This window comes from Astatotilapia calliptera, chromosome 16 (assembly GCF_900246225.1).
Source record: "Astatotilapia calliptera chromosome 16, fAstCal1.2, whole genome shotgun sequence".
In the NCBI taxonomy this organism is placed as follows: domain Eukaryota; kingdom Metazoa; phylum Chordata; class Actinopteri; order Cichliformes; family Cichlidae; genus Astatotilapia; species Astatotilapia calliptera.
Window position 1 is genome coordinate 10,077,225 of NC_039317.1, and position 26,019 is coordinate 10,103,243.

A 26,019-nucleotide genomic window follows, 5' to 3' on the forward strand; every position below is an offset into this window, starting at 1 on the left:
TGGGTTAAAGAAGTGCTTCTTCTGTACCGCAGCAAAGGAACTAATTAGAAGATTAGCCTTGATAGTCAGTGCCAATTATAGCCACAGACAGTAAAGAAGTCAATTGGGCACAGCGGGGCTTAAGCATGTCACTGACCTGCCCTTTGAGGGAGCTGTTAGTGGTGTATCTAAGGCACTGTTGACACAGCCAGATGGAGGGAATAGCCTTATTACTTACTTTCTGTCAACCTGAGCTAGCAGGCTAGCTTTAGAGGCCACACACACTGCACATGTCAGCTGCTCCCACCTCTATCATACTCCCCACACACCCACACACACTTCCATCACTGTCACTTACACTCCAACTTGTCTTCAGGCGTCCCCCTCTCCAGCAGGGAAAGGTAGCAGACAATGTCCTTGAGAAAGACCACCTGGGGTGACGGCAGTGGGGAGGCTCGCTGAGGTGATGGGCTCCTCCGCAGTGACAAATGCTTCTCAGAGTGGGTCCTCTCTGTTGATGTACAACATAAACTTTCAAAGCTACTCATAGCACCCATCACTCTTTCTACTCCGCTGAGTTTCCTCATTAAGCATACACAGTAAAAGCACCAGTAAATTATACATTTAAGCATTCGTATGACACTTTGGAGAACCCCAATCACTGTGCATGTCCCTGAGACAGTGGAGAACCGGTGGACAAAACACCTCACTGTACAGCTGCAACAGAAGCCATGTGAGGGGATGTAATTGGATTACCAGCACCTAGATGAAACAATTCAAGTTAAATCAATTCCACATTGCAGCACACACTAAACACATGGCTTATTCTGTTACTTCAACATTGAAAGCGTTCACCGAACTGCATTCTGAGTCTGCGGTTGAGTCCTGCCTGCTCAAGCTCAAGCCATAAACAGACTCAGCGGACTCAACTCTGTTCTTGTCACTGGCTCGTTCAGCAGGAAGCTCAGCTGGCGAGACACAAAGCTTCTCCCTGCGTCAAGGTAAGCAGAGTATGGATGATTTTTCAGTGGACTTTTGGATATTGGCTGAAGAGGCTGCCTCTGTCGATGAAATGATAGACTGACTTCGTTTATCAGGGTGGACAATTGAATGCGGGAACTTCATCCGAGGAAGGACTACGAATCCCGGGGACCTGCACACAAGAAAACGTCCAGTCTCGGCACCATTTCCTCAGAGCAACGAGCAGACTTGGAAGGAGAAACAGAGTGTGGAGAACAGCCCATGTAGCTGGGTTGTATTCATCTATCTCCTGTCAAACATCTCAAGCGCATCCAGGCTGGTGAGTGCTTGTACATTAGCAAAAAAAGGCATTTTCATTGATGTCTGTTCTCACCGGTTAAAACAGTGGTTCCCAAACTTCTTTTGCTGGGCCCCCCTTTGTTTTACAAGAAAAATGTGCACGCGCGCACACATCCTCCAACCACACACACCCATATTTTGCTCCATTGCGGTTTATTTCACACCTCAAACATTTAGTAAACAATTAAGCAAATAGACGTAATCTGCAATAAATTACAGGTAGTAATAAAATAAACTACTAACTCTTTTACGCTACGTCCGCACCTACGCGGGTATTTTTGAAAACGCAGCTGTTTCGTCCACACGTAAATGGTGTTTCAAATCACCGAAAACTGAGATTTTTTTTTTTTAAAACTCATTTTTTGTGTTTATGTGTGGACGAGGAATACAGAGTTCGTCACACGACGTCAAAGGTATGTGCCTTTTTTCACGTCACGCTGTGCGCACGTCATTGTTTACATGAGATGAATTGCAGAATGGCAGATAGAGACGAAATACTGTTAATCTGACTATCTTCAGGTTTTACACGCTTACATACACTCGCAGTTACTGTCCCTCCATTTAAAAAGGCAGAGGCGTCACGGTGTAATTATTTTGCGTGTAGTTGTTTTTTTCCTGTGTAATAATATTCAACATTGCTATCAATACATTTTTCAAAAAATGCCTCTCTGTGCAAAATGGGTTTAAAAACATAAACAGCTGTTGGATGCTGTTTGTCCGTGATTTGAACCAGGGAACAAATTGTGGCAGGATCAGCCTGATATTATTTGTATCCCACTGTAACTTTACTGTATAAAGAGCTAACATCTCCAAAATATCAGGAGTAGTTAGTCATTACAACAAGTGTTTGTGAACTAAAAATCAGGAATGTGGGTTACTGTTTGTCCGTGATTTGAAGAGCCCAGCACGTGCTCCCGACGAAGGGAAAATTAATCCTGCAGGGGAGACCTACCTCGGCACTTGTGCAGGTGAAGCCAAAGGGAAGATATGCTTCATTATATTTTCTAGTCTTTGGCTTAGAAAGAAGTTGGTTTGGAAACACATTCAGCTATGCTTCATCTCCTGCTTTGCGTTTCTGTAGGCGCCCGTGCTAGCAGTGTCCAAGCGTTTTGTTTTTTTCCCCCCTTTTCATCCCGCGCGCCCCTGCCATGGCTCTGCGCCCCCACTAGGGGGCGGGCCCCACATTGTGGGAAGGTCTGGGTTTAAAAGATGGAGCCTGGCAGTAAAGGTGGGGATACTGGCGGGGCAGGTGGGGCCTTTTCTTTGCACACTTCTACTTTGTCATTACTTATAGCCCCATCTCCTGGAATGACAAACCCGAAGTCCTGTCCCATCAGTTCTTACCCTCGGATGCCTCGGCAGAGGAGACTACGATTCTGCCACCCTCCTGTATTGTTGGAACTCTGATGTTGGAGATTGACTCCCTGATCCATAATGGTCAACAGGAGGAACCAGACCAGAGTAACAGACCACCTATAATTTGTTTTTACCATCCTCTGGCTCACATCATCCACTGGGGGCATACAGCCAGGTTCATTTGCTATCTCTGCACTGACCACATGATAACCTTCCTCCGTCTTTTCTGGTGGCCCTCTCTCAAGAAAGATGGCTGGGAATATATGTCTACTTGCCAGGTTTGTCCCAAAAACAAGGCTTCTTGCTCTATACATTTGACCTGTTCCTATGCTCAGGTGACCTTGGTCCCACATACCCCTGGACTTCAGCACCGGCCTTTCCCCCTCAGCATGTAACACAGTCATCCTTACTGTTGTTGACTGGTTTTCTAAAGCAGCCCACTTCATCACCTTACCCAACTGCAATCCACACTGGAGACAGCCTAGCTAATGACCAATCATGTCTTCCAGCTGCATCGGATTCCTTTGGGATATCATGTCGGATGGTGGCCCTCAGTTTACCTGCTGGGTGTGAAAAGATTTTTTTTCTTTGGGTTTCACTCCTCCTGGTACTCCTGCCAGTTTTTCTCTCTCTCCACCTTGGTTCTCTGTCTCCTCTCTCTGCCTATCTGTTTGTGTGCTTTTGTGTGGTTACCGCACCTTTCAAACGCGGGATCCTCTTGGTCCCCACCTTCTGGCCTAGCACATCTGTGGCAATCGACTGACCTGCCCCTCATCTGGATATCAAAAGGCTCCCTTTGTTTTCCTCAAAGAGGATTTGTGAGTGTAAGTTGGAGAGAAAAGTCTGTTTCGTTATCGAGTCTAAAGACTGCTTGGACTGTCGGCTTGGATACTGTGCATAGAGACTGTAGATGTTTTTGTCTTTTTTGAAAGACTGTAAATAAACTCACTGACCTGCATTCTGAGTCTGAGTATGACACACTTTAATACAAAAACTGTGATAAATCATATTATTGAGAGGACATATTGTTGTCAATTAAATCTGATTAGTTAGTTTAGTTTTAGTTAATTTTATTTGCTTATATTAGGTAGCTTTATTAGCTCTAATTATTATTATTATTATTATTATTAAGGAGAACTATTTTTTGTGTTTTGCACTGTGGCCATGATGTGAGATGCATACTTTAACCCTGTTGCGATTTACATATCGAAATATATGTGCTGAATTCATTTTTTAGTCATTAGTTTTAGAAGTGGAATTTTGAAATAAAATATGGCTACATCATGAATTCACTGATTCGAATCTATATCCTGATTTTTTTTTCTGGTTTCAGACAACAAGCTTTGTCCTGATTTGTCACCTCACCTGTTTGCGAGCTAAGCCATGGATGATCAAATAAATTAAAAAATTATTTCTTATAAAAGATGCAAAGGACAGCTCATGAGGAAATGTGCTGCTAACAGTATCTGCACTACACTAAGCTACACGTTCCACACTACATTACAGTAAAATACAGTCAGTGCTGTTATTTTACAGTGCACATAGACTAATCTATAACTATGTGGTTTCACACCATAAAAGGTTAAAGCACTGTGCTGTACAGAAGGGGTTAAAGTGGAGGAACAGCGTTCCAGTACATGAGTAATTAAATCTGACAGGTCAATACAGGATCCTGTCAAGTGAGTTCATTTTTTCTCTGCTGCATCTCATTCTTGTGTGGTGTTCCTTCCAGCTGATGGAGTAACTGAGAAAACAATGATATAACAATGATACACCCTCAATGCACTGCTTTTTTCTCCTCACCCCTCTGATACATTCATGGTGGTCAAAGTTGGTTTTGTGGTACTTTATCATCTAGTTAGAGTGAGAATGTTTCTCACACAGCATATGATTTCCTTGTCTTTTCATACAGCTCAACAAATATCAACAAACACAAACCCATTTCCAGTGCAGTTTATAACACTTTGTATCTTGGTAGCTTATTCCAGGGAGACAATAGACATTAATGTAAGAAGGACAGGACAGGAAAGTGAAAGCCAAGGACTGAGCTGAAAGTGACGTTCAATAACCTGGAATTAATGTCTGAAATCATCTTTAAATAGTTTTGGATTTTTAAAAAAAAAAAAATTGGGTATTGGATGTACACATGATACATTGCTTTTTTCTTTCTTAATTTTTTTTATTAGGCCTCTTGTAAATCAAAATGTATGATCATTTTGTATTAGTTTACGCCAAGAGCCATCAAGCAAAGATCAAAGTATATTTAAGGTATCGATGCTGATTAGATTCACTCACCAAGCCTTTTATACTAGCATTATGCTGGATAGAGCTTTTAAAGCCATGACAGCGTATGAAATATTTGCTTGTATCTTGTTGAACTCAACTGGCTAAAGCCACAAAGTGCAGAAAATCAGCAGCACAGGTCAGCTGACCACAGCCTGTACACAAAGTAAAAACTACTGGAGTTTACAATACAAGCTTTTACATTACTTATTTGTAAGTGAATCTTTTCCTCATGCTGCACCACCACAGTGTTCCCCCCTCTGCTAAATTCCACTTTAACCCCTGTGTATGAAATACAGGATTTACGGTATAACAGCGCGAGCTGCTTGCCATTGCACTTTTATTGAGCCCAGTGTAATCAGTAACAGACTCTAAAGAAACAGTCTTTACTAAAATCTAACCACATGTTGTCACATTCAAGCGCTTAAAAGGATGCTAAAGTTGACTTAAATATCCTAACACTATTTAACTTATCATTTAAACTGAAACATTTACATCTGCATGTCTCTCTGCACTAGTCAGAAGTAATTATTTTATTATACTGTAAAAATGTATGCTGTTTAGGTTTTTTTTTGTTTTTTTTAAATACTGTTTAGTTTGAGATTTTCTCATAATTTTTTGAAATCACACTTTTACATTACAAACTATATTATTTGTATGTTTTAAAAACAGATGGCTACATGATTTTTTTTTTTGTACTCTTGATATGGTTGTGAGGAGCTGTGGCACAGTATTATCACTTTTCCTTTCATAAACCACCAAAGAAATGAAAAAAGTCCTCCCTGTGGCATTCAGAGAGTATGAAACACCCCCTAAACAAAAATCCATATTTGACCACAACCCTGAAGATTTAACTAAAATGTGTTTTGTTCTTTAACTAAGCAAGTTTCTTGTTAAACTGCTATTTGGAGTTTAAAACTGGAAGACTAAGGGACACAGATTTTTTAATATTTGTATCATACCCCTGAAGCAGATGTGTTCACTCCCTGATAAGTTTTAGTTTCCTGCCAAGACACACTTGTACGCCTCATGATTACCACTCATACCAGTATGATCTGTTGTGCTGTAATCATGCTGGTGAGAGGCAACTTTATAAGCCCAACAAAAAGAAGTAAAACAGTATTGTGGCTGATCTTACCTGGTGAAAGCTTAGGGGAGACTGGTGACTTGGCAGGACCAGGGTTAGGGGTCAGGGCATTGCTGCTGCCTTCTAAGGTTTTGACTCGGGTGCAGGGTGATAGGTGTGGCCCCCCAGGCGTGTGAGCCCCTGTCCCTGAACGCTGTGAAGAGGAACGAGATGAACAAGGGGAGGTGGTCGCTCCTGAACCCGCTGTGCTCATCACACTGGAGTGCTCTGGTGTGTGTCGGCTTATTGCAGACAGGATGCTTTTCCCATTCATCCCTGTACAGATTCACAACAGGGCAAAGGGGGATGGAACAGAAAAGAGAGATTTGAAAAGGGCATTTAGCAGAATAACAACAGTGCTGGATGAGGATGGTGGTTAATTGCAACGAGTAACATGAGCACAGCTGATAACTTCACAACAATAATCCAAATACAAATATCTCAAGTGCCTTATAGGTAAAGGAAGCCGGTAAGATGCTGCATTAAAACCAAATACACTCACAAAGCACCACTGTCATTCACCGAGCTACAGCCAAAAGACCATGAACTCACATCAACACAACATAAAGAAGCAACCACCAAGGGAGCGGGAGGCTACAGCCCGCAGGACTCTTGACCCATTATGATTACATCAATGCAATGATACAAGCTTGTTGTGGTACCTGTAATGGGAGCACAGGCCACTTCGGTCTGAATAGAGATGCCTGCATCGATGGAACGGGCTTCTATGGTCCATCATTGATTTGAGGGGAAAAAGACAGTGGTAGACGCAGCAACAGTGAGTGAACATCAGTGTTGATGGAGACCTCCTGATGCATATACTGTTCAGTATTTAAGAACAAAATCGATTCCCAGAAACCTTATCAAAATAAGAGCCTCATTTTTGGATCTTTAATGAGCACAGAAGTTTAACTGCACAATCAGTGGGTGCAATTAAGAATTCTGTTATATGTTCAGGTAGATATTGTTTCAAATGAGAATGCAACACAGCATCAGAATGCAACATATCACATGCAGTGAAACAGTCTTTATAAAGTTGTCCAAGGAGCATAGACTTGGGCAAATATGACTTTTCTTCTGACACAAATGATGAAGATGAAACGTACCGAAAAAAAACATGCATAACAATATGAGGCCATACCTGAAATCTAACCAGTACAGTAAGGTTATACCAGTCTACCACCAGGTGGTAGTGCAGGCTCTAACAACTGTGGGACTCTAAACACTGAAGCTGCCACAGACTGTACTCGCCAACCACTAAACTCGGTGATCAACCTCACACAGGTTAGGTTAATGTTATTCATTCATTTTTGCAAATATGATGAAGATAAAGTGAAGTTATTATGCTCAGTTACTGTCACTTGTATGCAGGCTTCCTAAGATGAACTCATGATGCATTTGCTCATGTACACACTGCTTGTTCAGGCCTTTGTACTTTGTACCCCCCAAAGAGGATAAACATGAATATACAAAGGTAAAGAGTAATTCCTTCACCCACACAAGAATACCTACTTTGAGAATCCTAAATGACCAACAATGTGTACCATGTTCTGCATGTCCTTCATTTTTTTTCCTAATTTTATAGTATTTTACCTATTTATTTGACCTTTTTATGTCTGTGTATGTCATGAATTTTTCAGTTAGTTTGTTTTATTTTAAGGTTATTTCTCATGTAGTCTATTGCTTTTGAGTTTCCTACCTTTGTTGTTTTCCCATCCTAATTTCTGATTTCGTGTCTGATTTTTTTTCTCTCCTTTTATTAAAGTATTAACTCTTTTTGCCTTTATAAGTTTATCAACTTGGTATCTTCTTGTCTCCTGATGTTTGGTTTATCAATCATCTTTTAGGACTTTCATTGTTGTTGATAGTCTGATTTCACTACCACCCTTCTGTGAAGCTAAGATACACGACACACACGTAATATGAGATTTTATTCTAAAGTAAATGGTAATGATCTTTTAATTTTCCTATCAAATGTGAAAATATGCTGCCTTTGACAGCTGAAAATTAGGATGGACATTTCCCAAAGTATTTTACGGGTAGATAAAAACTAGCTGTCCTGACTGTATCTCATGGGCATGCTACTTGTAAGACTCATCGTTCAGGCTGCACACAGCGAAACAGCCAAACTCCCACTGTTACCTGGAAGCAAGTATACCAGAGGCTTTAGGGTCCATGTGGAAAACAAATAAGACTGATAGCAACATTTGCTGTACTGCCATTTCTGCATTTTCAGACCATTACAAAAGACTAAAAGGATGACACAAAGACAGGCAGATGACAGGCAACCTCGGCCTGTGGACTGAGTCACAGCGCTGGGACTCACAGCTCCAATGCCACTACCCAAAGTGACATTCTCTCACTCACATTTTGCCTCTCTGCACTTGTTGCCTCTTACTTTTACAAGCTTTATAGCACATAAATAGACTCCTAATTCAGCAGTCCATCTGTCTCTTCAGCTGCTCTGCAGTCAGACGGGCAGATCTTGGTGCCTAGGCCCACGCAGCACTTACATGGCGGCAACGAGGCAGAAAGTGTTTACATACTGCGCAGAGGACAGAGTAAGTGACCCGGTGTGTCCCATAGATGTCTGTGCTCGTGTGTGCTTTTCCCCTTATCAGTGTGAAGTTAGTTTTGCGTCAGTGTTCATCTGTGCATTTTTGTTAACTGAGAACTTTTAAATATAGCCTAATTTGCAGATCGACAATGTGACTGGAGAGCCTCTCTGTCTGACCTTGTAATATTTCTTTTGTCGCTGACGTCTTTAGTGTTAATTGAGCAACTGTTGTGATGTTTGTCAGATGGCATACCGTTATAAAGAGTACTACATCCCTATCTTCTCCTTTTCTCACTGGATATTTACCCAACAAGAGATTCTCAAATGACTGAATGATCAAATGCTTTGAACTCTGACATAATTGAACAACTACAGCTGATGACCATCTGACCACTGGTCAAATTTCAGCAAACATGGCTACTTCGAAACCTCTCTTCACTTGCTTGATGTTAACTCTATACAGTAATCTTGGCTGTAAACCTAAAAAAGGAAACTAAACAACCTGGTCTGACTTTCATATCATTGTCAATCTCTCTGTGGAGTCTATATTGTCATAGTATTGGTGTTAAACATGTTTGATAAAAGTTACAGCTAGGACTTAAAAATCTCTTTAAAAAGCGCTGTGAGCCTGGACAGGCCATAGGCTTAAAAAAATCTTATACAAAATCAGCTTAACACGACAGAACAGTCAGTCAGAAAGTGAACATCTGCTGACTGCCCTCACAGCTGATTCAATAACAATAACCTAACTAACCTGTGCGAGGTTGATCATGGAGTTTAGTGGCTGGCGAGTACAGAAGTCAGGTTTGTGCATTGTGTTTCCACAGGAGTGCTTTTTGATGCAAGGGATCATGCTACTTTCTAGTAATGGATACAGAATGGGTGTGCCACTAGAATCCATCACAAGAGATGACTGATATGTGTTCTCCCTGTCCTACAGCCTCCCATTAACATGCAGGCATCTAGCTACTGGCTGGACAAGGACAGTCTCATGGGCTGTCGGTTCCCATATTTTAAATTGGACCAACATGGCGGCTCAGCTTTCTCTTATACTGTGAAACTTGTTCACTGAATTAAATGAAAACATGAAAGGTATTTTTTTTTAAAAAGGTATGGAAGTAGCGAATCTCTCTTTACTTTAAACTGAAAGTGGCTAGCTTAAAGGTTTTGGGGTTTTTACACAGGATGGTCAATCATGATGTAACCCCTGATAAAGTTGCCTTGATGTACAGTTGTAGTTGTCTTGAGCACACAAAGAGTCACAAAGTGCCCAAACCACAGACTGAATATGAAGATGTACAATAGGAAAGCTCCCATACAGTAAGGCCAAAATATCTTGATTGTACCCTGGTTTCAGTTTGTATCAGAGGTCATATGCTCTGCCCTTTCTGTTAGTGAGCAGGGCATGAATCAAACTACAACATATTTAGTAAACACATACACATGAAAAATAGTTAAAGTATTGTTTTCATTTGTATATAAGAATGATAAAAGAATGTTTCTCTACCCAAGCTTGTCATTTATTGTCATCAGTTTCAAACTATAACTGTCCTAACTGAGGTAAATATGAACCCGTGCAGGGGTTTTAACAATGTATTCCATGGTGATGGTGACCTCATAGGCGAGTGCTACGAAAGTACCTTCAAAAACAAGATATGAAGGATCACATCAGTGTTTTAACATGTGAGAAGATGGTTCCCTTCACCAATAAAGAGAAAAAAGAAAACACAATCAATATCTCATTTAAAAGCGGTGTCTTGAGATATGACCTCAAGACACCTCTCCTGAACTGAATCAGGGATCTGATACAAGAAAACGTGGATAAATATGGCGATTTATTATAGCTATTGTCAGAGTTAGTTATTGTCTGCAGAGTAGACATGCAAACCTGAATGGAACAGCTGACAATGAGCAATAGTTGGTTATAAGCTAACATTATGGTGGCTAATGTTAGGCTTGAGTATCCTAAAATTTGCCATTTCCCTCTGATAAACAGTTTGTTTACATTCTCACCCAGTTAGCCAGCCTGTGTCTGTCCAACCAATCAGGGAGCTCCTTACAGAAAGCCGCGTGGCTAATTTGCATTGCTTTGGGATTTCAGAAATGAGATTGCTAATCCAATAGCTAACATGATAGCTAATCCGTGAGCTAACAGGAAAGGTAAATGGGGAGTGAGGAGTGGAATCGCCATTTTAAATGTCAGAAATAAATGTTTGATTTTTAATCCATTTACTTATGTCTCTTTTTTAAATTGTGTTTTAAAAACAATTTTGAAAATCAGTTTTTTAATTGGAATTCGAAAATGGTTTTTGAAAGGAGGTTTTTATTTAGAGTTTAATTCTTTTTTTGTGAAATTCTTTTTTGATTTGAAGTTTTTTTTTAAATGGATTAATCATTCATTTTGAAATATAGATAGTGTTTTTATTTTAAAGCGTTTTGTCAGCGTTTATCTCGTTAAAATGACGTTAACATCATAACCGCATTAACGTGGCAAATAACAGTTAGTGAGTTAAGATAAGATAAGATAAGATAAGATAACCTTTATTAGTCCCACACGTGGGAAATTTGTTTTGTCACAGCAGAAAGTGGACAGTGCAAAAGTTATGAGGCAAAAATTAGAATACAATAAGAATAAATACAGTACACAACTGTACAGAATAGAATAAAATAAAATACTATATACAGTAGAATAAAATAAAATAAATATACAATAAGATAAAAAATAGAATACAAATACAAATACTATATAAGTAGTTAGTGCAGATCGCCCCGTGCGTGGGGCTGCACGCCGTCAACGCGTTAGCGCAGTTAGCTCGTTAATGCGTTTGCATCGTGCAGCCCCACGCACGGGGCGATCCGCGTTAACCTGCTAACGGAGATTTGCCACGTTAATTCAGTTATGGCGTTAACGTCATTTTAACGAGATTAATGCTGACAGCACTATTTTAAATTAAATTTTTACTTGTGGTCCTCCATACCCGATATCCTGAGCTCCACCGACTCATCACAACTTTTACAGTGTCCTCTACAGTAACTACACATGGAGACCCGGCATATTGATAACTGAGGTAAATACTGGATTTAAAGCCTACACTCAGTGGCCAGAGTTCCTTGTCCGGTCTATAAGTCTGACGTCATTCGCCATTTCCAGGTCAAAACTCCGCTTCAGGCACAATTAATACTTAATAATAATAAACAATTAATAAGTCAAATTAATACTGTTGCATCACAGTTACAAACTGTGTAAATTCTTTTATCTTTAATAAAATGATGAGTGTGCCTGCTCTACCAGGTGTAAAAATTAAGTTTAACATCCACGAAAACAGAATTTATTAAGTTTAATGGAGTTCGAAGTCAGCAGAGAGTTAGCTTGCTAGTTTCAATCTAAACATGATGTACCATGTTCTGACCGAGGGACTTCCGAAAAATTAAAACGTACAGCTCTGCTATCACTTCCAACAGAAATGAAGACAGAAAAGTAAACAGCAGTGACCTTTGTACGGTTACTGAAGTTGGCCTAGCTGGTATATAATGATGCGCTACGTGGTGGCTAGCTGCACAGCTATGTTAGCATAATATGAACACAGTGAAGCTGGAGGATGAACGCTAACTTCTTTCCACTCGATAAAAGTTAACGTGAGGGTTCCCGATGGTTAGGGACAAATGCAATTGCACAGCAGGATGCTGTAAACGGACCAAACTTCAGTCAGGAGAACAACTTAGATAATCCATCCACAATACGAGGTTAGTCATTAATTTACTGCTGCAGGGACTGGGCTGTAGTTACATCGTATGGTTTCAAAAACTGAGCTTTAAAATGTGTTTGCCGATGAATAGTGGAAATAACAACCAAGAGAGAAAGTGATCAGAAAGTGATCACCGATTAACTCTAACAAGATGCAAAGCATTACAACATGTTAAAAACACAACAGCCTCAATAAACACAGAGTAGTTTGGACCCAAAAGCAGGGTTCATACATCATCACTTAACAACCGGATGTTGTCCACTGCAGCTAGAATTATAAACTTGAATTAGACAGGGTAAGAAAACATAACTCTGTTCACAGCAATCTGCAATCTACTGACAAATAGTGGTGAGATTTTACAAACTAATGCTAATGTTAAAGCTAGACAGCCAAAAGCACAACCAGTTTAGGAAGTAGAAAGGTAACTAATTCGTAGCTATGAAGGAAGCTAGCTAATGAACTACACATCATTAGAATGGTGTGTCCTCCAACCTGAAGCAGTGCATATATGTATATATTATTTGCTCTATTTGGTTAGGTTTAGGGATATGGCAGCTTTATTATGTTTGGAAACAGGTCAAGGTTTTGATTCAAATAATAACATATATGGCATCATGGTCACAATTATATAATTATCCTCAGCCTTGACCTCCTATGGTTGATCTGATATCCTCGTGTTGGTGTTGTTCCCAGATCATCATACTAAATGTTGTTCCAGGATCAACATTGCAAGTGACCAATCAGAATGTTGTGACGTCATACTTTTGCGACTTCGGGAAAAACCGGCGTAAAACGAAAAACTGTACTTAAGCTGCGTAAAACCGCCTCTGTCCGCCGATCAATGGACCCTGACCCTGACCCTTTAATAAACAGTAAGCAGAATTGATATTGTCCTTGCAACATTGGAATTTCATAAATGCACGAATGGCTTGGCGCGCAAAGGAATAACGTCACAACAATGTGATTGGTCACTTGCAATGTTGAACCTGGAACAACATTTTCATGATGGTCTGGGAACAACACCAACACGAGGATATCAGATCATCCGACCTCCTATATCTGCACAGTTTGTTACCCTGTGTTACCTCTAATAATGTAACAGTATTACCCAACTTCCCACATCCATTCCCACTAGATGCGTGGGGTGAATATTACTGGGATGAGTATTATTTAAGACAACAACACAAGCAGCCTACCCAATAAGCTCGTTCCTGCCCGAGACTGGTCTGGAGAACAGCCTCCCGTCTTGCTCTTGAAGGAAGTAAAGAGATGTTGACAAAGCTCTTCTGGTATGTCATTCTCCAAATAAGTCACCATGAAGAGCTGGAAGCCCTCATAGTCAATAGGCTGCATGAGAAAGGAAAGGGCAAAGATGTTAACAGACTTACTGATGGACATGTATACACCAATACCACCACCCATGGACAGAAAATGTGATGGGGTTTCCAGCTTTAGTTGATCTGACCTGAAATGAGAGTCCACAGTCGTGATTTGGAGTGCCATGCCAGTATTTTCTTAAACAGTTCAATGTAAATGTGGTATCAACTGACCATCACATCTTTAAGCTTAGTAATGACTGAATGGATGTACTAGAAGCTGCATCCAGAAAAAAAAACCCATTTGAGCTTGGAGGCCCAATGGCTTTAAAAAGAATGTAAAGAAAGATATATATACACAAAAAATATACACAGTAAAACATGTAATAGTCACATTGCTGAATACAGAAATGTTATGTTGTGTCATGTTAATGTACACACACACACACCCACAGCTTCCCCTGATACAGCAATATGATGGGTACATACTAGCACTGAACTCAACAGCCCCATGGCCTTTTCCCCTGGCTGTGTAACAGATCATCTGCAGCGGTAAGAGCGTGGTCATGTTATGTTAGTGGACAGAATGTGCATGCAGTCTGCTGACACAGACACCACACAGCATGCAGAGCCCACCGGGCTGAGGCTTACTTGGTTGAGAACGTCTTGCTTCTGTTTAACATTTGGAACAATAAAGAGGAAATGGGGAGGGAGGAAGGAGGAAGAGTGAGGGAGGAGTGGGTAAAAGAAGAAAAGGAATTAGCTTGTTCGTGTGAATCTTCAGTGGCGATGGTAGTGATGCTTTCTGACTAGGACAACTTTGGCAACATTGGTGTACCATCAAGCAGGAAGTCAGGCTGAAAAAATGACAAAAGGAGGTACGGTCTACTGGAAAAGGTCACGGCAACCATGGGCAGAGTTTGTGCGAGTGACAATGGCATTTTTTAGAAAAAAATGGTTGTAAAAATAACTATATAATCAGCTTTTGTACTACTCATCAAATGAAAACATTACATTTTTAAGTTTGCATTAACAAGCTTCTTAACAGGTAGTCTCATTGAGGTCAAGATCTGTTTTTAAGAGAGACATGTATACAGAAAAAAGACACCCAGCTATGTAATAAAACCAATCATACATGATCACAAATAAAGAAAAAGTCTTTCAACTCTTTAAAATTTTTCAGTGAAATCAGATAGTCAAGTTTCATAGTTTTTGCAACTTTTAACTAACTAAGTAACAGCAAAGGATTTAAATCAAGATTTTCCAAGTTCAGTGTGAGTGTGAGGTACAGCTAATGTTAAGGGGTCCTGTGATCTGATATTTTAAGTACTATGTTTAAATTCAGTCAAGGAACAGAGGTATGCAGGCAATCTTTGCAGTTGAGCCTTGTAAATAAACATCATGCAATGCTCCTTGATTCACTAGGGCAGCCATTCCCAGGGATGGGAATTTCCATACCAGAAAATCCCATGGGGCACACTGAGCCTTAAATCTTCATTCTTATCAAAATACAGGAGAAAATGATGTATTTCCTTAAAAAAACACATAAACCAAACATTAGCCAATAGTGGCTAAGATAAGATAAAGTGACAGCCATCAGTGGCCACACTGTTGGCTATCAGTTGCAAATGTTACCCACTCGTATGCAACGCGTTAAAGCCAATTTACGACCCACCTGCAGCTGGGACACAAACAATACAAGGGCTGTACAGTTAAGCCAGACTAATGATTAACATCGCAAACTATCACCTCCTGTTGCTATTTTTAAATCAATTTTATATAAATACATTTATATAAACATGTATGTGTACATACTTCTCAGTACTTTTAAATTCAGGTATGTTATTACTGTGGCCCACCTGCAGTACCTTCATGGCCCCAGCCTACACTTTGTAATCACTCCAGTAGCACGTACTAGCCCACCTTTCCATGTAAGGTGTAATGGTGACTAGGAAAAAAATTGCCTATTTATGCAGACAAAATTGTATAGTGATTTATGTTTATATAAAAATCCAATCTTTGGGTGTAATTTTCTTGTTTCTATAGATTTGCCAAATCAGTGGCATATAAAATAGTGTCTGCATAAAAATGTACATTACAGTTTTGGGTAACACTGATAACATTGTTTGCGTACACGGTGAAAAGAAGAAGTCAAAAAAGATCTACCTGTGTGTTTTTTCTCATAAAATGCCACAATCTACTGAATCGAATGTTTTTGATGGATCTATCAAAAGTGCAGCACAATACTGATGATCAAGCATTTCCATACTATTGTTACGTACACACACACTGCAGGCATTGTTCTGCGACATGATCTAAAACATGTCTGCTATCATTGTAAAATGTTATACACTTTAGGACTAAACAGTTTTAAATAGGGTGGTAATTAGTTAATAATAATAATAATAATGGATTGCATTTATATAGCGCTTTTCGGGGCCCTCAAAGCGCTTTACAATTCCACTATTCATTCACTCTCACATTCATACACTGGTGGAGGCAAGCTACAGTTGTAGCCACAGCTGCCCTGGGGCAGACTGACAGAAGCGAGGCTGCCATATCGCGCCATCGGCCCCTCTGGCCCGCTTCCATAGTTAAGTGACTAGGGTCATTACTTTTATCGAGTAGTAAGACCTGTGCAGCTTTCCATATTTAAAAAAAATTGGCTGTAGAAAGTGTTAAATTACAAATAAGAGTTATAAGTCTAGCGATCAGATCAGCACTGAGGTGGAGGAGGGATGGATCACCAAGTTTACTGTAGGCGTCCCTATGATTTATCAAGTCAAAAGAGAATTTGTTTTCAGTTTTGTATATCTGGTGGACAACATATAGAATTAAAGATGCTTTTGTACACAACCAGTGCTTATAAAACTAATTCCAAGTCAAGCTGAATTGATGATTTAAATCTATATGACTTCTAGTTGTAAAACTGATTTTCAAAACATTTTTTTTGAAGCAGGTGAATCAAGTGGACAACGTTGCAAAGATATGAAGGAGATGTTACAAAGATGTTACAAAGATGTTTCAAAGATATAATATATATAATATATATAAACTAGATTTTGGCTTACAATAGTCTAATACAGTAACATATGTGTAAAATTTGGACAATAACATGACAGACGGTTTTTGGCAGCTTTATAAGATGACTGAGAACTAAGGGTTGAAATGTTATTTTATCAAAAAAAAAAAAGAAGTAGAAGGGGTTTATCAAGGATATTGTTAAAAATTGGGCAGAAAAGATAAAATAGAATTTGGGCAAGGCATCTGAGGAAATCATCTGTTCATAATAGTTATTTTACTCATATATACTGTACTGCTGAAAAACCCTATATAAGACGGAAAAACTAGCGTATTTCTTGGAGAGTTGTCAACTGCTTCTATTAGTTAAAACAATGTTGTTCAGTGATGACGAGTGTCCGTACTTGAAAGGTTGATCATTCTGTCGACCAAGCTTGGTGTCACAGGCTGGGTCTCTGGGTATTATTTTGTAATTTTGAAGTTCTCATTTTAGTTTGGTGATTATAAGTTTGTGTGTTATTCTTATTTCGGGTTTAGTGGAGGTTTAGGTTAACGATTACTTATCAGCTGTCTCCTTGGTTTCTGTGTGTCGTTCCTTGTCTAGACTGTCATGTGTTTTAGGTCTGTTAAGCTTGTGTTGTCATGTGTAAGTCTCCATGTTTCCTATTTTATTTTGAAAAGGATCTTGTGTTCTGTGTTCATGTGGTTAGTTTTACTCCCCCCTGTTTCATTCGAGTCAGCTGTGTCCTCATGTGTCTCCACTTCCCCTGATCACCTCATGTGTGTATTAAAGTCCTCAGTCTTCGTGTGCTCAGCATTGTGTTGTATGTGGATCTTACCCTTGTTGTAGAAATCCTAGTCGAGTTCATAGTGTCTTAGTTGAATCATAGTTTCACAGTCTAGTTTGTTTTCTCGCTTTGATTTATGTTTCATGTATATCAGCCGAAATAAAGGCTCGCCATTTGTTAGTATTAATTCTGTTCCTTCGCCTGTGTCCGCACCTGGGTCCTCCATACACACTCCACCGTGACACTTGGCTCTAATCCAGCATAGGTGCTATCAGAAAACAGCAATTGAGACTGCAAATTAAGGAGTCTGCACCTCAGAATGGAGAGAAAAAAGGTTTTATGACAATTGTTTAGTTGGGACAGGGTCGGGATCTTGTGCTTTGCAATTTCGCAATGGTCCTCAAACTTGTGCAGAGAGCAGACATTATGTTGTTTCAAACTGACACAAATTTTGTGTGAAGGATCATTACTAATGATGAGTTGGTTCTCCAGTGAAGCCTCGGCAGTTTTCCACAGTTTTCAGATGAGTCGATAGTTTCCAGGCCTGGATGCAGAATTTCAGGTAATGAACGAGGCCGGAAGCAAGCCTGTGTTTTTTGGTTTGTTTTTTTATTTGTCTTCAGGCAACTTTATTCCCAAAAATGGAAATCAAAATGAAGGATCGCCATTTTGACACACACGAGGAGATCCAGCACTCCTCACAGAGGCACAAGTACAAAGGGTCCATAACAGGACTTCTGCATTGGGATCTAAAAATAGCAGCTGGACTCAAAACGTTTTGATAACCTCTTATAAGGGCTCCCATCACTACCAAAGCTGTCTGTCATATTCTTCTTAGTGGGTTGTTTAAGAGTTCTGTTTCAATAATAATAATAATAATAATAATAATAATAATAATAATAATATTAATAATAATAATAATAATAATAATAATAATAATAAACAAAAAAGTAAATACAAGTAAAACTAGCAAATATATTAAGGTTGTACAGAATTTAGTATGTTCTAAAATAGTAGAAAGTACAATTGATTCTTTTCACTTTGAAGACAGACACACTTTTAAAATGCTTCTGTTCTGCAGGTTTGGAGCTGCTGTAACTGATGCCCATCGGAGAAGAGCACACAGTGGTAAGGATCCGCCCTCAGCTCAACACTGCTAACCTAACCCTGAGAGCTCCCAAATCCTGCCAGGCATTATTCATATCACTCGCTTCTCCTTATTTGGCCAAAAACACTGCAAGGCTTTAATCCGGTGTCCATCGTGTAGCACAGCAGATTCAGTCAAATATGCTCATGTGCACACATACCACAGAACGTACTTTATATGAAATCAGGACATACAAAAAGCTGCTTTTCATAGGTTGATACAGTGCTTTGAATCGAAGTACCTCCAGATGCATTTGCAAAAATTCTCATCCCTCTGGGAAACACTTTTTCCCGAGAGCAACTACAGGCTGTTCTCTGTGTGAGCGAGCTCAAGGCTGCTGAACTGTAAATATCTCCCAAATGACACTTTTACATGCTCCATTTAATCTTCTTCTTCTTTTTCTTCTTTTAGCCCGTCTGTCAAATGCTTTGATTGACTTTGCTTATGCATCACTGTTCCATCCACAGCTATCATTTTTGATCAGCTCTAAGCACCTGAGCAGAGAACTGCTGGGCCAGGCATGAATGAAGAACCTGCCCCAGAACTACTAGCGCGTGCTAAACAAGCAAATTCTAAGGTGTGCTTTTATAAGTTAACTACTAGAAGTTGCAAGAACAGCTAAAAAATCTTCATAAAGTAAAAAGTGAGCTGGGTTTGAGCCTGCCCCAGATCGTTTCCTGCGTGTCATTCCATCACACTCTCTCGAACAGCTTTCCTGTCTACTCTCTCCACTGTGCCGTCAAATAAAGGCTTAAAATGCCAAAAATAGAATCTAAAAAAAGAATAGCGAGTGGTTCTTTGATTGGATACAGTTGCTAGACCCTGATACTGCTGCTTAAAGCAGTCACTTAAACAGAGGAAAAAAGAGCACCACAAAAGCAGGATTTGTTCATATCTACTTATAACAAATAAAAGACTGCCTGCAATAAAATTTTACCACCTCTGTGAAGTGGAGAAAAGCCCCAGCTAGCTTCCTCATGGAAGAAAAAAAACTGACTTTACAGCAGCCACAAATCCATCCATTCCTTTCTATTTCCTTTACCAGATTCAGGGTCTCAGGAGCCAAAGTCCACCATGGACAGGTAGCCAGTTTGACACAGAGTTGACAGAGAGAGAGATACAGCAGGCAAAATAAGTACTGAACACATCACCAGTTTTTTAAGTAAATATATTTCCTTTTTTCTTTTTTTTTTTTTTGCCTGTCCCGTTTGGCTCTTTTGCCATCAGAATTGTTGTCTAAAGGCAAAGAAAGATGCCCAACGGATTTACTTTACCAAATTGACCATCCCAGCCTTGCCGTAATGGTCCATTTGATTCACCTTTTATTGTTTATTTTATTTTCACTTACTGAATATGGGACAGACTTGACTGGGGGAAAGAAGGGGAGAAAGAAAGAGGGAAAGAGAAACAGCTGAGAAGAGGGATGGGGGAGAAGGGCAAAAAACAAAAACCAACAGAATGAGCAGAAAAAAGAAAAAAAAGAAGAAGAAAAAAAATGCATATATCAATCACCTGGGTCACCTGCTGAGAAAGAAAAAAGAAAACAAGTAAATATATTTCCAAAGGTGCTATTGACATGAAATTCTCACCAGATGTCAGTAACAACCTATCCAATCCACACATGCAAAGAAATCAAACCATATATTCATTCATTAGTAGTTTAAATTCTTCTGTAACCAATCTCATTATTATGTTTGCAACATTAAAGTTGCAAAGGTCTCGAGAGAGCTCATTGGTTGTACCCATCGTGAGAGGTTTCTTGTGTGATACGTTGGTAATGAGACACCTTTTTATAGGCCATCAGTTGGGACTAAGCCAGCTGATATTAATTAGCACTGCAAGATTTTTTTCTAATTAATTTCTAATTGATAGTGTATGGTGTCTTGATTTCCATGCTTTTTTCACGTATTCAATACTTTTTCCCTGTGTCATTTCTGATTATTGCACATAAGTTATGGACATCTATGGTTTGATTTCTTTGCATGAGTGGTTTGAATGGGTTGTTACCAAAATCTGGTGAGATGTCAAGGAGCTTTAGAAATATATTTCCTTAGAAAATTGGTGCCATGTTCAATACTCAGTACTTATTTTACTGGCTGTAGAACAGCGGTCCTCAACCTTGGCGCCATGGACCAGTTTAATGTCAGACAACATTTTCACGGACCGGCCTTTTAATACAACAAAATAAAATGATACGACCAAGACAAAAACTGTGGTATTTTGTTAATATAATAATAAACATGAATTCGCTGTGTAATTGTGTAACTTTATTAGCAGCGTCCTCCAGAAATGCGCCAACAACACTGAGAGTAACATCCTCCTCTCTGCCCCTTAATGCACTCTGGTCGCTATGGTAACGTGTAAATATTACTTTCAAAATAAAACACTCCTACAACACGGGAAAAGACCCAGGGAAACCGAGTTAATGATGAAAACCCTCAAAACCATAAATTTCACACCCGAGCCTCAACTCTCGCGGCCCGGTAGCAAACGAATCAAGGACCGGTACCGGTCCGTGGCCCGGGGGTTGGGGACTGCTGCTGTAGAAGAACATTCACACCTACAGCCAATTTAGAGTCACCTATGAACACACACAGAGACACAGGGAAAACATCCTGTGAACACTCTGTAAATCACAAATATTAGATATATTTTTCAAAAACATAGTGAGAACAGGCAACAATGACTGGTTCCTAAAAATAAAGATAACACTTTCTACAAGCTGTCAACACCAACTAAGCCCAGCTGGAAGTGACCCAGTCTGTCTGGTTTTGATCAGCCAGCACATCCAAATCACATCAACCTGACAATCATGAAGTGCACACCCAACTTAAACATTTTAAGCACATAAATAATTCGCATGTCTCAAAAACAGCTCTCCAAACATTTGCACTGTTTCATTGAAACCTTGGCCAACAAACAAAGTGCATAGAGCAAAGGCAAAAGGCATCACTCCCACACTGTCATGACAGATGCTTATAGAGACTGCGCCTGTTGTTAAAAGAAATCTGTGGGTGTGATGTTCAGTCTTTGTTTCTCAGTCACTCATCAGTCACTGAGAATGATAGGGCGATATTTATTTGTTTGCTAAATTGGAGAAAACCCAACAACACCGACAGCTCCATGTGTCAGTCATTTTTCATTATTATTATTATCAGTGTAAAAATTCCGGACCACACTTTGGCTAAAAATAAAAGCTCAATAAAAACAATGAGTGAGTGGGAAGAAAGAAAGGTCTACTTCCTGAGTGGATTCCACAACAGCTAGCTTGATGCAGCGATGACTCATTGGGGGTTATGCGCACACGCACAGACACACATGCACAAGCGCACACACACTGATGGATGGCAGATGCAGGGCTAGAGTCGTCACGGTGGCGCCAGGTGACAACGGGGTCTCAGAAAGCCCACGTGAACATTAAGTCTGGTTCTGTGGCGCCAAATGTCCAGCCAGGCTGTTAGTTGTGTCATCGCAAATACTGAGGACAATCGTACAGCCAAGTGGAGGTGATAATGAACAGAGTAAGAAAGAAAAATGAGGCTCTCATATGAGAATATAAAGGTGGCAGGGAGAGGCTGAACATCACATGAGAACATAGATTTAATGAACATCAGTTGATTACCTTCACCAGTCCTCCACTCCGACGTATAAAATTAGCCCTAAGCCATATGAAATGTTAAACCATGACTCTAACCTAAATAGCTGTCTGATGCATAAGAATAGGAGATCACGAACAACAATAACAACTAACCCTTTAATATTATGACATAGCTTTTGTTAAGATTTAGTTCAGAATACAGGCACAAAAATAATTCTTTAACTAAATATACTGGAGCTCTAATTGTGCTTTTTTACGATTAGAGGCTTTTTGTAAAAACAAAAGACCAAAAAAGACCATCGTACAAAAATAAATAAACAGAATGTCAGTGACGTAGTGACTCATTGTCAGGGTCCCCGAGCAGTTATGGACTTATGTTATATTATATGTATTTTTGGTGTTGCAGCCCCTCTTCTCCATGCTTGCACATATGTGTGTGTGTGTACGGATGCAGGTGTTTCTGTGAACACCGGTTTACAGGCGCCTTCAGGCCTGGTGGGTGTGGCCCTGCTAGGGGACTGGCCACACCCGAAGCTCCTGCCACACACCTGCTGCTGATCAGGGCTCGTCGGGGGAGCTACTTAGGAGAGTCTTGGAGCTCCCACCGACGCGGAATCATTGCGTGAGACTCCACGTTAGTCATCCAGTTTAGGTTTAGTCTTTGAGTGCATGCCTGCTATAGTTAAGTGTCCTAACAGCTGCCGCTATCGTTTCCTGCAGGAGGAGCGTGGGAAGCCTAAAGAGCAGCGAGCACCGGGAGTGCAGACACACGGGAGCAGAGAGCACAAGGAGGACACGACACGGGAGTCTGGGGAAAGCACGGGGATTTATTGTTGTTTGGTTCCATACACTGTAAATAAACGCACTGCTTATACACAGAGCTCCGCGCCTGGGTCCTCCTTCCCTCACCTTCCCCACAGTTGGCCATCGTCAACCGTGACACTCATCCTGTTCACAGTTTATCTCAACGCAAAAACGACAAATGTGAAATTGAGTACAATTTGGGTGAAGACTCGTTTAGGTGAACATTGTGCACAAATCCCAAAAGTTTGATTCTGTTGGGAGAGACGTTTCGTCACTCATTCAGTTTCTCCCACTGAAAATACTACATCCGGGGGAACAGAATCAACCTGTTGGGATTTACTTAACTGGGTGATTCAGCATGGATCAAGACGTTGTGCACAAATGATTAAATTCTGACCAGCATGAGCTTACTGGTCATGTGTCTGAAGCAAACACAAAGTGTTTTGTCAGCTCATCCATCCACCCCGGCATCCTCCCGTTTCTGAATATGTGACTTTAAAACTACTCAACTACTCCTGTCTCAATTGCTTTGAACATGAGAAGGCATTGTGACTTTTCAGAGTGGCTTAAGAAATGAACTACTGGTTCTCATAAGTTGTCTCATGTGCAATTTTTATAAAGGAACAAATAGCATACCACATAAAACATATGCCATGTGTTGTGTAAACCCATTTAAAGGTTTTAATGTGCCATTTTAAAACTTTAAATGACACTTCAAATGTTATTTCTACAATATGCCAATTTTCTGACATTAGTCTGAAGTCTGTAAGGTTTTAATAGTTCGCCTAAAAAAATCTAACTGTTATAACCACGTATGTAAAAGTACATTTATTCTTAACACGCTTTTTGTGTATGAGACGTGTTGTGACATGCAGAGGGTTGGTGTGACAGGACATACAGAGGCCACAGGTTTGTATGACAGAAGAGGATGCTGGGGATAAGGTGAGATGGAGGCACATGATCTGCTGTGGTGGCTCCTAAAGGGAGCAGCCAAAGGAAGATTTGATACTTTGTATGTGTACAAATTCTGATGTAAGTGGAAGTACTATCTCCAAATATATACAGATCGGCTGATTATGACATTATAGCATTGATAAATTAAAGCCTAAATGTTATTCCTTTGTATAGTTACAGTTTATTATTCAAGACAGCTCATGGCCCGGTGATGTGCAACTGAAATACAACAACCTGTAATCTGTTATCGTCTTCTGTGCATATCAGGTAAATGAGTTATAAAACCTGTATTCTGGGTTCTTTAGTACCTATAAACATGTTCTTATGGAGCTGCCCTCTGCTGTTCATCGGTTGAACCATCAGTCTATGTGCTTCCATCACTTATGATTACAGTACAGCATCATTAAAGTACAAGTCATGATTCAGTAGCCTGTAGAACACCTTTGCCATGACTGTTCTTGTATAACTTTATCAGTCCAGAATGGGAATTCTGGCCCGTTCTGCCACAGCACTTAAGTCAGATTGAGGTCCGGACTTTGGCTGTTTGTTTTAAAGCTTCAATTCTTTTCCTTTTCAATCGTTCTGCTGTTGATTTCTGGTGTGTTTGCATAACCCAGTTTCAGCCAAGCTTTAGTTTTGGGACAGATGGCTTTACATTAGACTTTAGAATACGTTGGTACACACAGGATTCATCATTAACTTAATAACTGCAAAGTGACCAGGTTCTGTGGCTGCAAAACAAACCCAAATCATCACCTCTCCATCACCGTGATTGACAGCTGGTGTGAGGTGTTTACACTGTGCTTGGTTTTTGCCAAACATGGTGCTGTGCGTTCTCATATAAACTGTTCCAGAAGTCTTGTGCTTCTGCTTAGATGCTGTTCCTTTTAGAGAGAATTCACTAAAAAGAACATGCCCATCTAAACAAGCCGTCTGTTCCTGCTCTGCAACTTTAATGTTTAACACTTAACTTTACCCGTCAGAGTATGGATTCGCAGAACACCCGTACATGCATTCGGTTACGCCCCAACACTGATGCTGGGCAATAACTCAGTGAACAAAGAAATGTGACTTAATCCTAAGAACAGTGGCGTGTGCAGCGGGGTGGCCTGCCCCTCCCCCCGCCCCCACCAGACTGGCCACCCCAGGTGCCACCCCGTAGCTAAAACAATAAAATTCAATCAAATATCAAATGTACGATTATGTTTCCACAGTAAAGCCTAGATATCCGAGTGTAAGTGAATGCAGCATTGGCTTCTGCACTATGAGCATCACATTAGCAAAGGTAGGAGAGCCAAGCAGGAAAGACGGCACTGCAGAAAACAATTTTTCGGCGAAAGAAAATGAGGAGAGAATAAATGTCCCGGTAAGTAATATCAAGTTTGTTGAGTTTAGTAAACTTATTAGAAATTAGAATACCAAGGAAAAAATAACACTTAAAGAATTATTGCAACCCTCGAATATTTCAGACAGTACTGGGGGAGCTAGCATAAGAGTTATGAGTTATAAGATATAATCCAAGTTGTAACATTTGGTTGCAGGTTAACATAGCTGGGCTGGCCATCGGGCATACCGGTGGGCTGATGACTTTTTTTTTTTTGTAAAGGCATGAACAGTGAGAGGTGGTGGATTGGCCAGATGCTGGCCGATGTGTAAAAAATAACTCAGTTGTTTGGTGGTGGCTATGGCGGGGCTTCCACAGAGGCCAGCAGGTGGATGAGGGAAGGGGAGGCAGGAGGAGCAGAGACCCGAGGCAGCCACCGGTCCGAGTGTCAGGTGAACTGAATGTCAGGTAAGAAGTTATGACCTGCAGTCTATCTGGGTCAGATATAAACCAAGTTTGGGTGGAGTTTATTTTTGTTGTGCTGACTTTTTACAGTCAGTTACAATAACTCGTACTGCGTGCTAGCTAGCATGACAGAGTTTCTATACAGCTGGGTGGGTGCTATGATGTTTCTGATAGTGAACTTTATTTTATTCATAAGGTTAGTTAGTAGAGTTGCCAACGGCTCCTTAAAAAATGG

The 26,019-nt window shown here is 40.2% G+C and overlaps 1 protein-coding gene across 4 annotated transcripts in view; it reads right to left on the reverse strand.

The window, feature by feature from the left end:
• dgkg (diacylglycerol kinase, gamma) overlaps positions 1-26,019 on the reverse strand; it is a 161,611-nt gene that overhangs the window by 103,736 nt on the left and 31,856 nt on the right. The window contains exons 4-8 of one of the 4 annotated variants that reach the window (XM_026145632.1): positions 14,335-14,355; positions 13,564-13,714; positions 6,727-6,789; positions 6,077-6,340; positions 338-490 (exon numbers count right to left, since the gene is read on the reverse strand). In XM_026145632.1, the coding sequence (XP_026001417.1) occupies positions 338-490; positions 6,077-6,340; positions 6,727-6,789; positions 13,564-13,714; positions 14,335-14,355 (652 nt within the window). Of the gene's footprint in view, positions 1-337; positions 491-6,076; positions 6,341-6,726; positions 6,790-13,563; positions 13,715-14,172; positions 14,356-26,019 lie in introns of all 4 variants that reach the window. The other 3 variants (XM_026145636.1, XM_026145634.1, XM_026145635.1) reach the window with 3 other exon arrangements.